Below are 21166 nucleotides of genomic sequence, written 5' to 3' on the forward strand. Positions count from 1 at the left end.
TTCCAGGTGATGGGACCTAAAAAGCAACCTGGGGCCTGGCATGGTGTCTCATTCCTATAATCCTAGCACTTTAGGAGGCCAAGGCAGGAGGATCACTTGAGGCCAGGATTTCGAGACCATTGTGGGCAACAAAACAAGACCTTGTCTCTACAAAAAAAAAAAATAGCAAAATTAGCCAGATGTGGTGGCATGCACAGCTGTAGTCCCAGCTATTTAGGAGGCTGAGGCAGGAGGATTGCCTGAGCCTAGGAAATTGAGGCTGCAATAAGCCATGATTGTGCCACTGCACTCCAACGTGAGTGATAGAGTGAAACTCTATCTCAGAAAGAAAGAGAGAAAGAAGAGGAAAAAAGTACTGCTTTTTCATACTTGACCATAGAGAGATTATTCTGTCTAGAAATAGAACCATACATCTATGGAAAGTTGCCATGTAACAGGTGTAGGTTTGTCACTACAAATCATTGAGAGGAAGGGTGGGCTAGTTAATTACTAGGTTGAGGAAATTGATTATATTCATCTATTTTTTATTTTTGCATATAATACTAAAAAAAAAAGTCAAAAGTCATAATCTTAAAAATTTTAAGAAATATAGACTCTGTTTATGACGTTAGGGTAAGGGAGGGATTTCTAGACAGGAAAGGAAAAGCAGAAACCATAAGTGAAAAGATTTACAAATATAGGCTATTAGTATCTAGAGTAGACAGTGAAATGCAAATTAAAACAGTGAACCAGCCGGGCTTGGTGGCTCAGCCTGTAATCCCGCGCCTTTGGGAGGCTGAGGTGAGTGGATTGCCTGAGCTTGCGGGTTCGAGACCCGTCTGGGCAACTTGGGGAGACCTCATCTCTACAATAAATAAAAAATGAGCCAGGCGTGGTAGCACGCACCTGTAGTTCCAGCTACTCGGAAGGCTGAGGTGGAAGGATCGCCAGAGCCCAGCAGGTCGAGGCTGCGGTGCCCGGGAGCGGCCACTGCACTCCAGTCTGGAAGACAGAGTGAGACTCCAACTCAAAAAACAAAAACAAAAATAGTGAACCACCCTTTTACATCTGTTCAGATTGGCACAGGTTTAAAAGTTGGTCAGTTCCAGCTATTAAGGGATGTGAAGCAACAAAAATGCTAATAAATGCCCCACTTGTAGCCACAGCTTAGTGCAAGTGTTGGAAAGCCATGTGAAAATAATTTTGTAATACTTGGTAAAGTTGATGAGACGTAATCTCTTATGCCAGAAATTTCACGTGTAATAGTTGCCTGCCTTAGAAAACTCTTGGTGTATGGAAACAAGAGACTCATAGGAGCAACCTTTGTAACATTATTGTTTTTGTGAAAAACTAGAGACCTAAGAAAATGAGAAGACATGACAGACTGGGAGAAATTATTTGCAAAAGACATATCTGAGCAAGGACTGTAACTCAAGATGTACAAAGAACTCTTAAACAAATATGACAGTAAGTAAATCAGGCCAGGCATGGTGGCACAGGCCCGTAATCCCAACACTTTGGGAGGCCAAGACAGGAGGATAGTTTGAACCCAGGAGTTTGAGAGCAGCCTGGGCAACATAGTGCGACCCCCGTCTCTATAACAAAATAGAAATAAAAGAAGAAAATAAACCATGTATCTCTGGTCAGCTGATTTTTGACAACGGTGCCAAGCTCATTCCATGAGAAAAGAATACTCTTCTACAAATGGTGCTGGGATAATGGATATATATGTGCAAAAGAATGAGATTGGACTCTTTACTCCATATACAAAAAGTTAACTTAAAGTGAATCAAACACCTAAATGTCAAAGCTAAAACTATAAAACTCTTTGAAGAAAACATAAGGGTAAATCTTTATGACCTCAGATTTGCCAGTGGATTGTTTTTTTTTTTTGAGTTGGAGTCTCACTCTGTCACCCAGGCTGGAGGGTAGTGGCACGCTCCCAGCCACCACAACCTCGACCTGCTGGGCTCCTATGATCCTGCCGCCTCAACCTTCCAAGTAGCTGGAACTACAGGTGTGCGCTACCACGCCTGGCTAGTTTTTGGTTTATTGTAGAGACGAGGTCTCGCCAAGTTGCCCAGGTGGATCTCGAACCTGTGGGCTCAGGCAATCCTCTCACCTTGGCCTCCCAAAGTGCTGGGATTACAGGCCGAGCCCGGCCGGCAATGGATTCTTTTTTTTTTTTTTTGAGTTGGAATCTCACTCTGTCACCCAGACTGGAGTGCAGTGGCCGCTCCCGGCCACCGCAGCCTCGACCTGCTGGGCTCCGGCGATCCCTCCGCCTCAGCCTTCCAAGTAGCTGGAACTACAGGCGTACGCTACCACGCCTGGTTAATTTTTTGATTTACTGTAGAGATGAGGTCTAGCCAAGTTGCCCAGGTGGGTCTGTAACCCTCAGGCTCAGGCACTCCACTCACCTCAGCCTCCCAAAGCACAGGATTACAGGCTGAGCCACTGAGCCCGGCTTGGCAGTGGATTCTTAAATAACAATACCAAAAGCATGAGCAACAAAAGAAAAACATAGATAAACTGGACTATTAAAATAGAAAACCTTTGTACTTCAAAGGACACTGTCAAGAAAATATTTGCAAATCATGTATTTGATAAGGGATTTGTATCTGGAATGTATAAAGAACTCTTTCAACTCAATAAGTAGATAAAATAACCCAATTTAAAATGAGCAAAGGATCTGAATAGACATTTCTCCAGGGATGGTATACAAGTTTCCAATAAGCATATGAAAAGATAGTCAACATTATGAGTCATCAGAGAAATACAAATCAAAACCACAGTGAGATAGCACTTCAACCCCACCAGGACGGCCAGAATAACAAGAAATGTCAGATAACAAGAAGTGTTGGCAGTGGGAAGGTGTGGAGAAATAGGAACCTTGACACATTGCTAGTGGTGACATAAAGTGGTATAGCCACTTTGTAAAACAGTCTTGCAGTTCCTGAAATGATTAAACATGGAATTACCATATGAACCAGCAATTCCACTCATAAAACAAATGAAAATATATGTCCATACAAAAACTCACACACAAATGTTTATAGCAGCTTTGCTCGTAATAGCCAGAAGCTGGAAACAAACCAGACATTTGTCAACTGATAAATGGATAAAGTGTCCATACAAGGGAATATTATTTGGCCATAAAAAGGAATGAAGTACTGATACATGCCACAACATGAATGACCCTTGAAAACATGCCAAGTGAAAGAAGCCAGTCACAAAAGACTACATATTATATGATTCCATTTATGTGAAATGTCCAAAATAGGCACATCTATGAAAGCAGAAAGAAGCCGGCCTTGGTGGCTCAGCCTGTAATCCCAGTGCTTTGGGAGGCTGAGTTGAGGGGATTGCCTGAGCCCGCGGGTTTGAGACCCGCCTGGGCAACTTGGCTAGACCTCATCTCTACAATAAATCAAAAATTAGTCGGGCGTGGTAGTGCACGCCTATAGTTCCAGCTACTTGGAAGGCTGAGGCAGAAGGATCGCTGGAGTCCAGTAGGTTGAGGCTGTGGTGGCCGGGAGCGGCCACTGCACTCCAGTCTGTGTGACAGAGTGAGACTCCAACTCAAAAAAAAAAACAGCAGAAAAATTATTGGTCACTTGGGGAGATGGGGGGCATAGCTGAAGAGTACAGGGTTTCTTTTGAGGCAATGAAAATGGTCTAAGATCAACTGTGGTGATAGCTGCACATATCTGTGAATATTGTAGAATTCATTAAATTGCACACTTTAAGTGGGTATATTTTATGATACGTGAATTATGTTTCTACAAAGCTGCTTTTTAAAAAACAAAAAGAAATTCATGAGTATAGCGTAGAAAACCATAAAAACTACAGAGACAAATACTTGTATTTTGAAAGCAAATAGAGAAGACACAAGTCACCTCAAAAGACTGACATTTGGAGATTTTTTTTTTTACGAGGCATGATAAGAGGCCAGAAGGCAATGGAAATATATTGAGAGTTCTCAGAGACATAACTGTCACTCTAGCTAACCTGACTCTCTAAAGCAAGAGTAAAATAAAATGAACGTGTAAGTATTTCCTTGATATTTGGGGAAGAAGATTTTGGAGGCTTCTAGGAAGCAGGGCCTGGTAAGTGAAGATTACATTACAGGACCCATTCCAACTGCTTTCTTATGTGTAAAACATTAATATTATCTTTATGTAGTATATTGTCTTTATGTATACCAAAATCAAACCCCAAAAGAATAGTATTAGGTTTATTCTCTCCTGACCTCTGCCCCAACACCAGTTTTCCCTGTGAGTCTTCTGATTCTCTGGCTGTGGAAACTGCTTCTGCAGAGGCCTTCTGGAGCCAGCTTCACTGGTTAAAGAAGCACCAAGGCCTTCGGTATCTCCTTCCTGAGCCTCATTGTGCTCTTCTACACCGTGGGGATAAGACTTCTCCACACTGTTTTGAGAACTACGTGAGATCATGGGAGCCTTTCCCTTTGCTGTCTGCTTTTCACTTTTAAGTTAGTTGGAATCAGACCTGGCATGTTATTTGCAGGGTAATAAGTCAATATGAAGGGACATCTCGGTTCCTGCCCTTCTTGTTCACTGCCTGTGGTCCAACCTGCTCCCTAACGTGGCTGCAGTGCATGTGAAGTTGCCCGTTCCCATTCAAGAGGCCTTTGCAAGATCTTGTCCAGTGAATTAAAGCATGCATCCCGTCTATTTATTTTTCCCTTGGATTCCTCTTCTAGCAATGTACGATGCCTGCCGGGACGTGGAGGCCCCCTCAAGTAATGACAAAGCCCTGGGACTCCTGTGTGGGAAGGATGCTGATGCCTGCAATGCCACCAATTGGATTGAGTACATGTTCAATAAGGACAATGGGCAGGCGCCGTTTACCATCACTCCCATCTTTTCAGGTAGGGATAAAGACTCCAAGTTTTACGATGTTTTAAAGTCAAGGAATCAGCTGGCAGCTCACACCTATAATCCCAGCCCTATGAGAGACTGAGGTGGGAAGATCACTTGAGACCAGGAGTTTAAGACCAGCCTGGGCAACATAGCCAGACCTCATCTATACAGAAATAAATTAGTTGGGCATGGTGCCTCATACATGTAGTCCCAGCTACTCAGGAGGCTGAGGCAGGAGTATCGCTTGAGCTCAGGAGTTGGAGGCTGTAGTGACCTGTCGTGCCACTGCACATCAACCTGGGTGATAAGCAAGACTTCTTCTCTATAAATAAATAAAGACATAAAAAAAAAAGATCGGGAATAGTCTGTAATAGGAAGATAAATTCATATAACTAGTTGGTCAAGTTTCTTCTCAGTAAGAGGTAATTAGAGCGTTTATCCTGCCCGAGTTAATTTAGGGGGCCTTGGGGTAGAAAGGGAGGAAGAAAAAGAATTGCCTTTGTGATTACTGTTGTAATTGAGAGAATAAAAAATAAAATGGGTAGGGAAAGGGTGGCATTTCCAGAAGCCTGCAGTGGATGGAGACAGGGCATGATTTAAGGGTGTGTGATGTATTTGGGTGTCAGTGACAAACCTTATGTTCAAGTTTATAGACAAGTAATCTAAAAATCTCCAGGACAAAGCATCAAAACATAAATTTTTTTTTCTTTTTGAGTTGCAAACTTACTCTGTCACCCAGGCCGGAGTGCAGTGGCACACTTAAGACCACTCCAGCCAGCATCCATCTGCTAGGCTCCGGTGATCCTTCTTCCTCAGCCTTCTAAGTAGCCGGAATTACAGGCACAGGCTACCATGTCTGGCTAATTTTTTATTTATTGTAGAGACGAGGTCTTGCCAAGTTGCCCAGGCTGGTCTGGAACCCTCAGGTTCAGGCAATCCACTCGCCTTGGCCTCTCAAAGTGCTAGGATTACAGGCTGAGCCTCCAAGCCCAGCCTACAACACATACTTTGATTAAACTAAAACCTCCAATTATTTTTATTTTTCCAGTTGTATTAGATATTTCAGTGAGCTTGTTGTTGGGTTTAAATTTAATAGTACAAAATGTTCAATGGTTGTTTTTTTTTTTTTTGAGTTGGGAGTCTCCCTCTATTGCCCGGGCTGGAGTGCGGTGGCATGATCATGGTTCACTGCAGCCTCAGACTCCTGAGATCAAGGGTTCCTCCTGCCTCAGCCTTTTGAGTAGTTGGAATTATAGGTGCAATCCACCTGCCTGGCTAAAATTTTTTTTTAGGGGGTTAGACACAGGGTCTCACTATGTTGCCCAGGCTTGTCTCAAATTCCTGGGCTCAAACTATCCTCCTTCCTCAGCCTCTCAAAGCGCCGGAATTACAGGCATGAGCCACCTCATCCAGCCACAGTGTTTTTTATTGAGTTTTTTCTCAACACAATTTCTTCCTGTAGATCTTCCAGTCCATGGGATGGAACCCATGAATAATGCCACTAAAGGCTGCAACGAGTCTGTAGATGAGGTCACAGGGCCATGCAGCTGCCAGGACTGCTCTGTCGTCTGTGGCCCAAAGCCTCAGCCCCCGCCCCCTCCCGTTCCCTGGAGGATCTTCGGCTTGGACGCCATGTACGTCATCATGTGGATCACCTACATGGCATTTTTGCTTGTGTTTTTTGGAGCATTTTTTGCAGTGTGGTGCTACAGGTAAGGAATTTTGCTTGTCTCCTTGGGCAAGAAGAGCAGAGTCACCCACGGGCATTTGTAGTCTTCCCTTGGCAGAGCTTGGTTAATTTGAACAAGAGACACCTGCATTAATACCATTCTGTGGCCTGCTGTGTCCCACAACTTGCAAACAGAGTCCTGATTAGACATTTAAACCTTTGAAGCAAGTTTTATTGATTTATCCAAAATATGTTATTTAAAGCACTGTGCATTAACCACCTGTTCTTCAGAAAGTCAGGGTGTCATATGAGCCAAATTTGATTCAGAATTAATTAAAGGCAGTACTATAGTCCTTTTAGATATTTGCATCTTGATTTAGGACAATAAATTTTTTTTTTAAACTTTAATAATTTTAGACCAGAATGTTGCAAAAACAGTAGAATCGATGTAAACTGTTTACGCAGGTTTCCCTAATGTTTCAACTTACATAACTCATAATTATTAAAACCATGAAAATAATAGCCTGGGCAACATGGCTAGACCCTGTCCCTACCAAAAAGAAAAAAAATAACCAGGTATGGGGGCATATACCTGTGTTTCCAGCTACCCAGGAGACTGAGGTGGGAGGATCACTTTGAATCCAGGAGGTTGAGACTACAGTGAGCTGTGTTCACTCCACTGTTCTGTAGCTTGGGGGACAGAGACACTGTCTTTAAGAAAGAAAAGAAAATCGGTGTGATATTATTAAGCTAAACCATAGGCCTTATTCGTACTTCATCAGTTTTTCCTCTAATGCCCTTTTCCTGTTTCAGGATCCCATAATATTACACTCACTTTTTTGTGTTTTAACCCATCCAGTCTGTGACACCATTTCTCGGTCTTTCCTTTTTTGACCTTGACCTTTGTGATGAGTACTGGTCATTACTTGGTAGCATCCCCTTCAGTTTGGTTTGTCTGGCATTTGCTCATGGTTGAGTTGAGGTTACCTGTTTTTGATAAGAACATCTCAGAAGTGGTGCTGTGTCTTTCTTGGTGTATCGGGGTACATGACATTGATACGTCACGTTCCTGGTGATTTAACCTTGATCCTTTGGGTGAGATGGTGTCTGTTGCTCCTGGGTCTCTCCCTTGTGAAGTTGCTGTTTTTCCTTTGTAACTATAACTACATTGAGGAGAGATGCTTTGAGACTATGCTGACACTTTACTTTTCCTCAAATTACCCCCCACTGGTTTCAGCATCTATTGGTGGGTCTTGCCTACAACAGTCATTACTGTGGTGTCTGCCTGGTAGTGATTTTCTATTTTCCTAATTCCCTCCGCATCCATTTGGACTTCTGTACAGAAAGCTGTCTCTTCTCTCTCACTTCTTTTTTTTTTTGAAAGCAGGATTTATTGAGAGAACAGGAAAGCTCCCACAGTGGGAGGGGACCCAGAGGGGTTGCCCACTCTCTCACTTCTTTATTCAGTTATTTGCAACATGGACTTTTTACCCTGTGGGCTGTATCCAATATTGTCATTTATTTCATTGCTCTGAGTTTTTACAGTTTTGGCCATTAGGAGTGCCTTCTTCTTGGCTCCTGTGTTCTTTTTTTGGGGGGGGGGGTCCCTCAGACTGGAGTGGAGTGGCATGATCATGGCCTCAATCTCCAGGGCTCAGGTGATCTTTCCTTCTTAGCCGCCCAATTGGCTGGAACTACAGGAATGTGCCACCATGTCTAGTGAATTTTTATTTATTTTTTATAGAGGTGAGGTCTTATTGTGTTGCCGAGATTGATCTCGAACTCCTGGGCTCAAGCAATCCTCTCGCTTTGGCTTCCCAAAGTGCTGGGATTATAGGCATGAGCCACTGCACCCGGCACTTCTGTGTTCTTTTGACATATCCCTTTCCCTGGGTTCATCTGCCTGCATCCTCACCCCAGAATCAGCCCCTTTCTGCAAAGAGCCCTGTTTCCTTTTTTTGGAGGACGGTGTATAGAAATCAAGACTCGGGCACTAGGTGTACTCGTTGCTGCTGGGGAGGGGAGTGTGTTTTTAAGGTACCTAAAAGTTTTAAAGACTAATGAGGGCTACACGGTGAAATGACCTTTTACTAATTGGATTTTTAATGTCGTATTAAATTTTCTCTTGAGACTAGTAAGCAGAGGGACCCAGGGCAAGGGAACTTAGGGAGGAAGAAGCCAGGTTGAGGAAGTCAGCTTTTAATGGGGTTACAGGAAGTCAAAATAACAACAGCTTTATCATGATGATGTCCGCTAATACTACTTACTTACTTTTATTTTTCAGAAAACGATACTTTGTCTCCGAGTATACGCCCATTGATAGCAACATAGCTTTTTCCGTTAATTCCAGTGACCACAAAGGTAGGAATATTTGTACGTCAGTAAAAGGGTTTAGATGGTATTGTCATGAGAGCATTTGTTTCCTCAATGGGGTTGAGGCAATGGGGGAGGCGGCATGCTGGGGCTGGGGACATGACTTTAGTCAAGATAGACATGGCCCTTGCCTTTGTGGCTCTAACATCTAGGCAGGATGGCAGAGCAGAACCAAGCAATTGACAGGAGATGCAAAGGCACTGACACAGCAGGCTGAGAGCAGTGGCAGCAGAGCCAAGTAGAGGGCTGTGGGCAGAGCAGTCAGAGAACTTTGTTCTTCAAGGCCCATGTGTGAGCGTCTCTGTGAGTGGGGATATCACTTGCTGAGGGTAGCCAAGGAAGATGGCTTCACAGATGGATAGCTGAGGTGGGTAAGGACATGTCCTGCGTGGGTCCCCAGGTGGGCTCAGTGCCTGCCTCTAGTGATTGCAGCTAATGCTGTCCCTGTTCCAACTTTCAGGAATGTCTTGGCTCTTAACCTCCATCCTCCCTTCTTCTTCCACTCTTCCAGGGGAGGTGTCCTGCTGTGACCCACTTGGTGTGGCCTTCGAGGGCTGTCTGAGGCGGCTGTTCACATGGTGGGGTTCTTTCTGCGTCCGAAACCCCGGCTGTGTCATTTTCTTCTCGCTGGTCTTCATTGTCGTGTGTTCTTCTGGCCTGGTGTTTGTCCGGGTTACAACCAATCCTGTTGACCTCTGGTCAGCCCCCAGCAGCCAGGCTCGCCTGGAAAAAGAGTACTTTGACCAGCACTTTGGACCTTTCTTCCGAACGGAGCAGCTCATCATCCGGGCCCCCCTCACCAACAAACACACTTACCAGCCGTACCCCTCGGGAGCCGATGTGCCCTTCGGACCTCCACTTGACTTAGAGATTTTGCACCAGGTAATCCGTTCGCAGAAATAAGTCAGCACAGGAGACCTGGTGGTTTGCTGGCTTTTACGGTTCTGCTTGATGTGGATTTGGGGCTGAATGTACTGGTATATGTCGAAAATCTTTGCAACAGCAAAGGTGCATTTAACTTATTTTTCAAGAAAGTGAATGATACATATTGAACTTAATGGAAAATTTCCTCTTGCCTATTTTTATATTTACTTCAGGCAGCAGGTATTGCCTTTTTCTTGAAATTGAGATGAGCAGTGGAAGACTTGAGAAGAGTTTCTCTGTTGAGGCGGGATGTGTTTATAAGGCAGTCACCTTAGGAATTTGTGATTTTTATACTTTGTTAACTGAAAGTAAGAGGCAAGGACCCAAAGAAGTGAAGCCCTTCATGCTGTCTTGGGGGCTGAGGCAGGAGCTACTGGGTGGCCCCTGATCCAGCTTGCAGGATGAACCTATCACTGCCTGAACATGGACTCCCAGCCTGCCTTTGATGAGAGGGGCATTTGCGACGAGATCCAACTCGTTCTCTAAGAAGGCATGTAAACCTTCCCCTGGTCTGGTCGCATTTGCCCCTGAGAACTGTGCCTGTCAGTGAACCGCACCCACTTCTTAAAATGCATGCATGGTTGTACAACCATATGGTTTTCCCCTTAATCCTGGTTCCTGTCTACAGAAACCCTGAAATCCTGAAAAACGTCAACTTGTTCCCAAGAGTTGAACAGAGTCTTTCCCATCCAGTGACTTGTTTTTTCCCAGCTTGTTGCAGGAGGTGACATCATGGTCATTTACCTGCAGGAGCATCTTCTCTGTTAAGAAATACAGGACCATGATCATGCCACTGCACTCCAGCCTGGGCAACAGAGCAAGACTCCATGTCTAGAAATAAAAAATAATAATAAAAATAATTTCTGTGGGTTGAATCACATGGAAGTTTGCCACTGATCTGTATTTCAGAACTATGAAACATAAGTATGTGGAAAAAAGGAAAAGAAATACAGGACCTCCATAGGTATAACGTGGAACAGGGCAGTGGGTTTTGTAGTGCTGGTGAGGGACAGTGTCAGGAAGACCAGGTGTCCGGCTCTAGTCTCTGCTGGCCTGTTGGTCACTGCTGAAGAAGGGAGGGGGGTTTTTTACACTGAGATCTGTTCTGGTGGTAGTGCTCCCTCCTTGTCTTTCTGGACGCCTCTAACCAGGGTCTTCAGCCCAGTTGGCTGTAAGAGGGGGCTTTTGGCTTAGCCAGATATCTTACCGTTGTGTGCCTTAATCCTCCCCCCATCTTGGGAAGTATTTCCCCAAACTCTATCTTCTAAACCCTCAGGGCAATTCTGAGAGAAACGTGACCTGTTTCTGGGTTTGCTTATTTTGAAAATCTTCTTTCAGGTTCTTGACTTACAGACAACCATTGAAAACATTACTGCCTCTTACAACAATGGGACGGTGACACTTCAGGATATCTGCTTGGCCCCTCTCTCGCCATATAACAAGAACTGCACCATTATGAGTGTGCTGAATTACTTCCAGAACAGCCATTCCGTGCTGGACCACAAGATAGGGGACGAGTTCTACGTATATGCCGACTACCACACGCACTTCCTGTATTGCGTACGGTGAGTGGCAAAAAGCGGTCATTCGTGTGTCCCAGTGACACTTAAGCCTTGCTGTTGTTAGACTCTGTTCAAGATGTTAGCACAAACGGAGCAAGACTCCGCCCTGCGAAGCTTGCATCCTGGTGGAGGGAAACGGACGAAGAGCACATAAATACTTGATCGTTTCATGTAGAGATGAGTGCTGGAAGGAGGGAAATAAGGCCGGGTGGAGAGACAGAGATCTGCTCAAAGGGAAAGGAAAGGTAAGGAGGCAGCCTGTGGCTATCACAGGGACAGGCGTTCAAGCAGAATGGGTAGCAAGGGCAAAGGCCCAGGGGTGGGAGCTACTGTGACGTGTGATCCAGGAACAGCAGGTACCTCCTACCATTTAACTCATGCCTGGATCGGTAACACACAGTTTCATATGCCACACCTCTTGCACCCCTCAGTGTTTAAAGATAGAGCCTTATTGTATTTTTTTCCTGCCTTATATCATGATATTGAATTGTGTTTAGACACTCAGCTTCCCTTAGGAGTCAAGGCAGGATTGGTGTGCCATTTTAGATGGGCGGACCCTGCAGCTGCTTCCCTAGGAGGCATTTCTGGCTGGGCAGGGTGTGTTTATAGCTGGGATTAGTCACCACAGGAAGCTGTGTTCAGGTGTCTATGAGGGAGTCTTCAGGTTTGCCCAGTAGAGGAAAAGTGTCAGCTGCCAGATGGGCCTGCCCATTCTGAATGCCCTGGCCCTGGCCTTCAGCGGTTGTTCATCCAGTCAGCAGCCCCAGTGCTGTTTCTTCATCATGGGAGCAGAGAAGCTGTTCCTGGTTTCCTTTGATAGTACCGCTCAGCTCACGTCAGGAGCTGAGGACTTGGACTGCCGGTTCTAAAGAACCTTGGTGGCCTTGAGTTCTGTCTGTGTTTGCTCTTATCAGAGTAAGACTCTCTAGGCAATTGGTCTGTGTTTATCTCAAGGACATTTCCTCTAAAAACATGAGTTATACTCTTAAGACGTTGTTCGTGCCCATATACCCTAAACCAGCATTCTCTCAGGGTAGATGGTCCAAGGGAGCCATGGGGAATTCAGAGGGAAAAACCCCTCAGTATTATATCGTTTTTATATTTGGAGGAAAAAGACATTTACTTTCTGTTATTTTACAAAATGAAAGTCAGCAAAAATTGTGGGAGGAGGGTACATTAGACTTGTGTTGTATCAGGGGGCATGGGAACACTGCTGCGAAGAGCTCCCCTGGGGACAGGGATTTGGGTTGTCGTGTGGTTACACTTGACATGTACCCACAGCCTCAGGCTTGTCTCTAGCTCTCTCTTCTTTCCCCACCCTCCAACTTTTCCTGGACTTTTCCACCCGGAAGTTCCATAGGAACAGCACGTGGGCTGCCCAGAGCCAAGCCCAGTCCAGTTACTTAGACAAAAAGGCTTTCTTCCCAAGTCCTTCCTCATCTGCACCTTCCTCATGTAGGTCTGGTGAATTCAACCCCTGGGTGGCCTGGCACATCCATGCTGTGGGATGAAAATTCAGCTTCTAGCTGCAGGCTACCTACCACCAGGGCTGATACCATCACCTACTGTGATTGGCAAGAACTTCCCTCAGCGTCCAGCTCACTTCCGGCTGGCAGTCTGTCCTAAAATGCTTGTTCCCTCTCCACTAGCCAGCAGTCCTCACTGCACTGCCCCTCATGCCTGACCATTGCATATACCTGACTGGTCCCCCGCTTCCTGTTTCTCTTTTTTTATTTTTATTTTTTAATTTTTTTTTTTTTTTTTTTTTTGAGTTGGAGTCTCACTCTGTTGCCCAGACTGGAGTACAGTGGCCACTCCCGGCCACTACAGCCTCGACCCGCTGGGCTCCAGCGGTCCTTCCGCCTCAGCCTTCCGAGTAACCGGAATTACAGGCACGCGCTACCACGCCCGGCTAATTTTTTTGATTTTTATTGTAGAGATGAGGTCTCGCCTGCCCAGGTGGGTCTTGAACCCGCGGGCTCGGGCAATCCACTCACGTCAGCCTCCCAGACGCGCGGGATTACAGACTGAGCCATCGAGCCCGGCTCTTGTTTCTCTTTTTGAGTTGGAGTCTCACTCTCTCACCCAGGCTAGAGTGCAGTGGCACACTCACAGCCACACCAGCGTCGACCTGCTGGGCTCTGGCGAGCCTCCCAAGTAGCTGGAATTGTTAGACGCGCACTACCACGCCCAGTTAATTTTTTGTTTATTATAGAGACGAGGTCTTGCCAAGTTGCCCAGGCTGGTCGTGAACCTGCGGGCTTAGGCAGTCCACTCACTTTGGCCTCCCAAGTGCTGCGATTACAGGCTGAGCCACCAAGCCCAGCCCCACTTCTTGTTTCTTTCCCACTTCCGGCCCTTCTTCCACTCTGCCTCGCAGGTGATCTTCATAAAGCAGCTCGTGGCATCCATTTCCCAGAAATCTCTCATCGTCCAGAAATCTCTCATCGTCCAGAAATCTAAACCACTTGGCAGGACAAAATCCAAACCACTTAGCATGGCACTGTTTCTTTTTTTTTTTTTTTGGCATTATCTGTCACTTGCCCTTTCCAACCCAGTCCCCTCCCATGGCAGCTCCCTTCGTGGGCATGCCTTGCTCTAGGACAGGACTTCTTATTACCCCCTGAGTCGTCTTCCTCTCCCTCCCTTACTCTTCCCACAATTGCGAGTGCACAAGACACTCTTTTCCCCCTCCCTGGTGAAGTCTCCCTCATCCTTGCAGCTCTGGGTCTGTATAGGTTTCCTCTTGGTGACAGTTTTCCCCTGGTGGCATTTGCTCCCTCCCCTCTGCCCACATTGCACCATGTGCTGTGGATGGCACTGGGCTGTATTTGCCTTCTCCTGTCCAGTTATTGATTTGAGCCCCTAAAGAAAATGCTGAGCTGTATTACTCAGAGGAACCTCAGGGCCATGTTGTGCTTAGAAGACCATCAACCTCATCAAGTGTTTGTTGTACAAATGTTTAGGTCTTGGCAATGTCTTGAGGTGGTTCTAACTGGGAGATGTTTTCTAAACTTTTTGGCAGGGCTCCTGCCTCTCTGAATGACACAAGCTTGCTCCATGACCCTTGTTTGGGTACATTTGGTGGACCGGTATTCCCATGGCTTGTGCTGGGAGGCTATGATGGTAAGTAAGGGAACCTTTGACTTTCCTATTGGGTAAAGTAGTCTTGGTTTTGTCATTAACATCAAGTGATAGCCGGGCTCGATGGCTCAGCCTGCAATCCTACACCTTGGGAGGCTGAGGTGAGTGGATTGCCGGAGCCCGCGGGCTCGAGACCCGCCTGGGCAGCGAGACCTCATCTCTACAATAAATCAAAAAATTAGCTGGGTGTGGTGGCACGTGCCTGTAATTCCAGCTACTCAGAAGGCTGAGGGGGAAGAATCACCGGAGCCCAGCAGGTCGAGGCTGAGGTGGCTGGGAGCAGCCACGGCACTCCAGTCTGGGTGACGGAGTGAGACTCCAACTCAAAAAAAAAAAAAAATCAAGTGGTAATTATGAAGATTTCGTAAATTAGGAAGTCTTGTTATTGCCTTGTCTCCTGAATCCCAAATATAACATCTCTTTTGGCTTTGGGCGTGGGTTTAATTCTAGTACTTTAAAAGAAGTGGATTGTGTTAGCCTTGTTTGGGTGGCACATGCCTTTGAGAACTTGTCGAGGGCTAAGGTCATTTTCCCGGGGTAATGGAACTGTGTCCCTCTACATTCAGTTTCAAGGAGATCATGGGACCCTTGAAACTCATCTGTGGAACCACTAGGAAGTTATTAGGCCTCAGGTTAAGAACCCCTATATTGGGGAAGAGAGAATATTATGAGGTATGTGGAAAAACAAGCAAAGGCGATACATTTTTTTTTCTCCGAAACCAATCAGTTAAGAATTCGGACACTTTTGTTGTGTGAAAAGCAGTTGGTTTGCTCTTTACTGGTTCCTGTGCTACTTCGGAACAGATTGTACCTGATAAAATGAAGTAATGGTGTGATACCTTTGGCATCTGAAGCCTAATTACAGGCTTGACAGGTTTTTCTCCAGCTTGTGAAGAGGCCAGAGAGGTTTTCTTCTCTTTGCTCAATGGCAGGGGAGAGGTTGTGATGTCTATTGACAATTTACTTTGCCTCATGGAGTAAATGCCATTTCTAATTGGTGGAGAAGGGATGGTGTTAGCACCTGACTAGTCACAGGGTAAAAGGTTAAATTTAATCTCTGCCTTATTTCTTTTTTTTTTTTTTTTTTGAGTTGGAGTCTCACTGTGTCGCCCAGACTGGAGTGCAGTGGCCACTCCCGACCACCGCAGCCTCGACCTACTGGGCTCTGGCGATCCTTCCGCCTCAGCCTTCTGAGTAGCCGGAATTACAGGCATGCGCTACCACGCCCGGCTGATTTTTTTTTTTTTGATTTATTGTAGAGATGAGGTCTTGCTGCCCAGGCGGGTCTCGAACCCGCGGGCTCAGGCAATCTGCTCACCTCAGCCTCGCAAAGGCGCGGGATTACAGGCTGAGCCACCGAGCCTGGCTGTCTGCCTTATTTCTTTCACCAAAATAAATTCCAGATGAATCAAAGATTGAAATGTAAGAAGTAAAACTTTCAAAGAACTAAAAGAAAATACAGGAGGAATTTTTAATGGTAATTTTAAAATGGAGAAGTTATTTCTAAGCAAGACAATTCAGAAGCCACAAGAGGAAAGACTGATAAATTTGACTACATAAAAATTTTAAATTTATCTGTGGAGAACAAACATCATACAGTTAAAAAAATTGGACAAAAAAATTAGTATGCATAGTAGACAACTTTTTCTTAGTATATAAAGAGCTCTCATGAATAAAAGAAAAGATTAGCAACCCATAAGAAAAGTGGGTGAAGCCATGTGAAAGGTAACAAAAGAAGAATTACAAATGGCTTTTCATTGAGGGGGGACAAATGCTCAGCCTCCCACCTGTTGGTGAAATGCATCTCATTCCAGGCTTTTTAACCTCACAAATAGGCAAAGGCAAAGCTTGATAAAACCCTTTGTTGGTGACAATATAGGAAATTCTTCATTGCTGGGTTACTTACTAAAATGTAAGCTCCAGGACAGCAGGGGTGTCGTCGATCTCTTGTTCACTGATGTATCCATGGCATCTAAAGTGATGCCTGGCACAAAGTAGGTCTCATTAAATATTTTGTTGAATAAAAGAGTGCGAAATAGTCCGGCCTCTTTGTAAGACAGTTTAGAGGAATTTATCACAATTAGAAGTGTACGTGGTTTTTGATTGAGTGATTATGCTTTAAGAATTAATTTTACAAATATGTGTCTATACATTAAGAATATGTATAGATTATTTGTAGTGATTTTGTAATATCAAAATGCAAAAATGGGGATTGCTTAAATTACACTAGGAAATGTTAGCAGAAAGAAAATAAGAAAGCTCTTTATATGCTAAAATGGAGCAGTCTCCGACATACAAAATTTTAAAATGCAGAATAACACATTACAGTTTGTGTAATTAAGGAGGAAAGAGGAAGAATGTGTGTTGTGTCTGTGTGTGTGCGTGGACTATCTGGAAAGACTCCCAGGTAGTCATGGTATGGGGGAGAATTAAGAGCATGGAATGAGGGTTGGGGAAGGAGAGAGCATTACCACTGAACACCTTTCTGCTCTGTTTGAAATTCTTACCGTGCACGTATGTGCAACTTTAAAAAAAGGTTTCTCTTCTGAATGATAACTGTGCACCTGAACTGCATGCAAACTGTTGCAGTAAAGCACAGAGACAGCCTGTAGCTCCAGCGAGGAATCAGCCAGCTAGCTGCATTGGGATTCCTCCTGCATGTATCTAATTGTCTGCACGCTTGTAATCTGCTTTTGATGTCATTTTCCTTTCTAGATCAAAACTACAATAACGCCACTGCCCTTGTGATTACCTTCCCTGTCAATAATTACTATAATGATACAGAGAAGCTCCAGAGAGCCCAGGCCTGGGAAAAAGAGTGAGTGACTCATGGGGCTGAACAGATTGTCCTTTGGGGAAAGCTAGATGCGTGCAAGCACTTAAACTTCATTCTGTAAACTCACGAATGTCAGATCTCAGTTATGTAAAGTTGTACACTTGGTACTTGTGATGCTAATGTAAATATGTAAACAAATTCTCATCTTCACTTTTTAAAATTTTATCTTATTTTTTATTTATTCTTAGAGACAAGGTCTCGCCCTGTTATCCAGACTGGAGTACAGTGGCGCAGTCACAGCTCATGGCAACCTCAAATTCTTGGGCTCTAGCGATCCTCCTGCCTCAGCCTCCTGAGTAGCTGGGAACACAGGCGCATACTACTACACCTGGCCAATTTTTAAATTTTTTGTAGAGGTGAGATCTCACTATGTTGCCCAGGCTGGTCTCAAACTCCTGGGCTCAAGTGATTCTCCTACCTCAGCCTCCCAAAGCGCTGGGATGACTGGCATGAACTACCATGCCTGGTCATAGATTTACCTTTAAACAGATATTCCTACACAAGAATGCAAAAGTATGCAAAAAATGTTCCTTGCATTGTTTCCTAACAGCAAAAACTGGGAGCATGCTGAATGTGCATTAGTGAGGGATAAGGACTGTCAAATACTATGCAGTCACTAGACACAATAAGGTCAATAAGTAGTTCAAGATGGATTAAATAAAAGCTGTAGTCAGCATATTTACATAAATATAAGTTATACATTGCTGTCCAAGCTTCAGAAAAAACATCAAGTGAATGAGCTGAGAAATTGTTAGCTGTTTTTGTAAACTCTAGAGAATGGGAAGGAGAGGATTGGGGAGGACAGGGGACTTTCAGTCTTTACTTGATACCCTTCAGTAGTGGTTTTTCTGAGGTGTGATTTGTATGTCATACAGTTCACTCATTTGAAGTATACACTAGCTGAGCCTGGTAGCTCACGCCTGTAATCCCAGCACTTTGGAAGGTAGAGGCCAGAGGATTGCCTGAGCCCATGGGCTCAAGACCAGCCTGGGCAACATGGTGAGACCTCGTCTCTACAGTAAATTTTAAAAATTAGCCAGGTGTGGTGACACATGCTTGTAATTCCAGCTACTCGGGAGGCTGAAATGGAAGGATCGCCTAAGCTCAGCAGGTGGAGGCTGCAGTGGCCTTCAGTGTGCCACTACAGTCCAGCCTGGGGGACAGAGTGAGACTCCAACTCCAAAAATAAAGTAAAGCAAAGTATACACTTCAGTGGCTGTGGTATGGTCACACGTGTGCAGCCATCACCACAGTCCATTTTAGGACACTTGCATTGCCTCACAATAAGGTACCTTTCAGCCAATATCCCCTTATCTTCTCACCCTCCCATCCCTGGCCTCAGGCGGCCACTCATCTACTTTCTGTCTCTGATCTTCCTGTTCTGATCTTTCATATACTTGGAGTCTTATGTGGACTTTTGTGTCTGGTTTCTTTCATTTAACAGAATGTTTTCAAGGTTCATCCACATGTGGTATGTATCATCACTTCATTCCTTTTATGCCGAATCTGTTATATGGATATACTACGTTCTGTGTATTCATTTATCTTTTGGTGCACTTGGGTTGTTTCCATCTTTTGGCTATTATGAATAATGCTGCCTCAAGCTTTTATATACAAGGTCTTGTGTGGATATAACTTTTTCTTTCTCTTGGGTATATATCTAGGAGTAAAATTGCTAAGTTATATGGTAACTCTACTGTTAATTGTTTGAAAAACTGCCAGACTGTTTTCCAAAATAGCCATACCATTTTACATCACATTAGCAGGGTACAGAGGTTCCAGCTTCTCTGCATCCCTGTTAACACTTGAAGTTATCTGACTTTGTGATTCTAGCTGTCCTTATGGATATGAAGTGGTATCTCATTGTGATTTTGATTTGAGTCTTTTTGATGTCTGTTTCAGGCATCTCTTCATGTACTTATTGTCCATCAGTACATCTCCTTGGAGAAATGTCTATTCATATCCTTTGTACAATTTTTTTTTTTAATGAATTGGAGTCTCACTCTGTCACCCAGGCTGGAGTGCAATGGCATGCTCATGGCCACTGCAGCCTTGACCTGCTGGAGTCAGGCAATCCTTCCCCCTCAGCCTTCCAAGTAGCCAGAACTACAGGCACGCGCTACCACGCCCGGCTAGTTTTTTTATTTATTGTAGAGATGCGGTCTCACCAAGTTACCCAGGCTGTTCTCGAACCTGTGGTTTCAGACAATCCCTCACCTTAGCCTCCTAAAATGCTGGGATTACAGGCTTGAGCCACCGCGCCTAGCCAATTTTTAATTGGGTTATTTGTGTTTGTATTATTGACATAAGAATTTTTCATATATTATAGATAGATACAAGTCCCTTGTCAGTTATATGATTGTCAAATATTTTTTCCCATTCTGTGGGTTATCTTTTTGCTTTCTTGATGGTGTCCTTTGAAGCACAAAAGTCTTTAATTTTGATGAAGTCCAGTTTGTTTTTTGTTTTGTTGCTCATATTTTTAGTGTCATATCTAAGAAACCATGGCTAATCCAAGGACATGGAGATTTATGCCTAAGTTTTCCTCTGAGAGTTTTATAGTCTTGGCTCTTTTTTTTTTTTGAGTTGGAGTCTCACTCTGTTGCCCAGACCACCGCAGCCTCGACCTGCTGGGCTCCGGCAATCCTTCCGCCTCAGCCTTCCAAGTAACTGGAACTACAGGCATGCGCTACCACTCCCGGCTGATTTTTGATTTATTGTAGAGATGAGGTCTGGCCAAGTTGCCCAGGCGGGTCTCGAACCCGTGGGCTCAGGCAGTCCACTCACTTCAGCCTCCCAAAGGCATGGGATTACAGGCTGAGCCACCGAGCCGGGCTAGTCTTGGCTTGGCTCTTACATTTAGGTGTTTGATCTGTTAGAACTAATGTTTGTATATGATAATGAGGTAAAGGTCTAACTCATTATTTTGCATGTAGCTATCCAGTTGTCCCAAACCATTTGTTGAAAATATTATTGAATGATCATGCCATCCTTATCAGTAACTAGTTGGCCACACCCATGGTGCGTTTCTGGACTCTCAGCTCTGTTCCTCTGATCTGTATGTCTGTCCTTGCACCACTGCCACACTGTCTTGATGTCTGTTGTTTTGTTGTAAGTTTTGAAATTGGAAAGTGTGAGTCCTCCTACTTTGTTCTTCTTGAAAAATAAGTTTTGGCTGCTTTGGACCCTTTGCAATCTCATGTGAATTTTGGAATCTGTTAGTCAGTTTCTACAAAAAAGTCAGCTAGGGTTCTGATAGGTATTATGCTAAATCTGTAGATCAACTTTTTAAATTTTGTTACATGAGTTGTGCATTTTTAATATATTTCATTTAAAAATCTTTTTTTTTCAGTTAAAAAATAGCAAGAACATGAACCAATTTCCATTTTTTTCTAAACTTTTCTTTTCTTTTTTTTTGAATCGGAGTCTCACTGTTGCCCAGGCAGGAGTACAGTGGCCTTTGTGTTATACCAGTTGGGAAGAAGTCTCTGACTTAGCTACTGCAAAGTATAAACTAAAAATATAAAATTTTGCTTACTTTTTAGGCTTATTAATTTTGTGAAAAACTACAAGAATCCAAATCTGACCATTTCTTTTACTACTGAACGAAGTATTGAAGATGAACTAAATCGTGAGAGTAACAGTGATGTCTTTACTGTTGTCATTAGCTATGGCATCATGTTTCTATATATTTCTCTAGCCTTGGGTCACATCAAAAGCTGTCGCAGGCTTCTGGTAAGCAGGGTGTGTGTGTGTGTGTGTGTGTGTGTGTGTGTGTGTGTGTGATGGTTTTTTT

At 44.3% G+C, this 21166-nt stretch overlaps 1 protein-coding gene across 1 annotated transcript in view; it reads left to right on the forward strand.

The window, feature by feature from the left end:
- NPC1 (NPC intracellular cholesterol transporter 1) overlaps positions 1 to 21166 on the forward strand; it is a 54282-nt gene that overhangs the window by 17998 nt on the left and 15118 nt on the right. The window contains exons 5-12 of the mRNA XM_008060773.1: positions 4703 to 4870; positions 6325 to 6574; positions 8816 to 8892; positions 9416 to 9786; positions 11167 to 11393; positions 14416 to 14516; positions 17250 to 17352; positions 20916 to 21105. Coding sequence (XP_008058964.1) covers positions 4703 to 4870; positions 6325 to 6574; positions 8816 to 8892; positions 9416 to 9786; positions 11167 to 11393; positions 14416 to 14516; positions 17250 to 17352; positions 20916 to 21105 — 1487 coding nt within the window. The remainder of the gene's footprint in view (positions 1 to 4702; positions 4871 to 6324; positions 6575 to 8815; positions 8893 to 9415; positions 9787 to 11166; positions 11394 to 14415; positions 14517 to 17249; positions 17353 to 20915; positions 21106 to 21166) is intronic.

The sequence above is a fragment of the Carlito syrichta genome, unplaced genomic scaffold, assembly GCF_000164805.1.
Source record: "Carlito syrichta isolate Samal-C Ts95f unplaced genomic scaffold, Tarsius_syrichta-2.0.1 Scaffold304726, whole genome shotgun sequence".
NCBI classification, from domain to species: domain Eukaryota; kingdom Metazoa; phylum Chordata; class Mammalia; order Primates; family Tarsiidae; genus Carlito; species Carlito syrichta.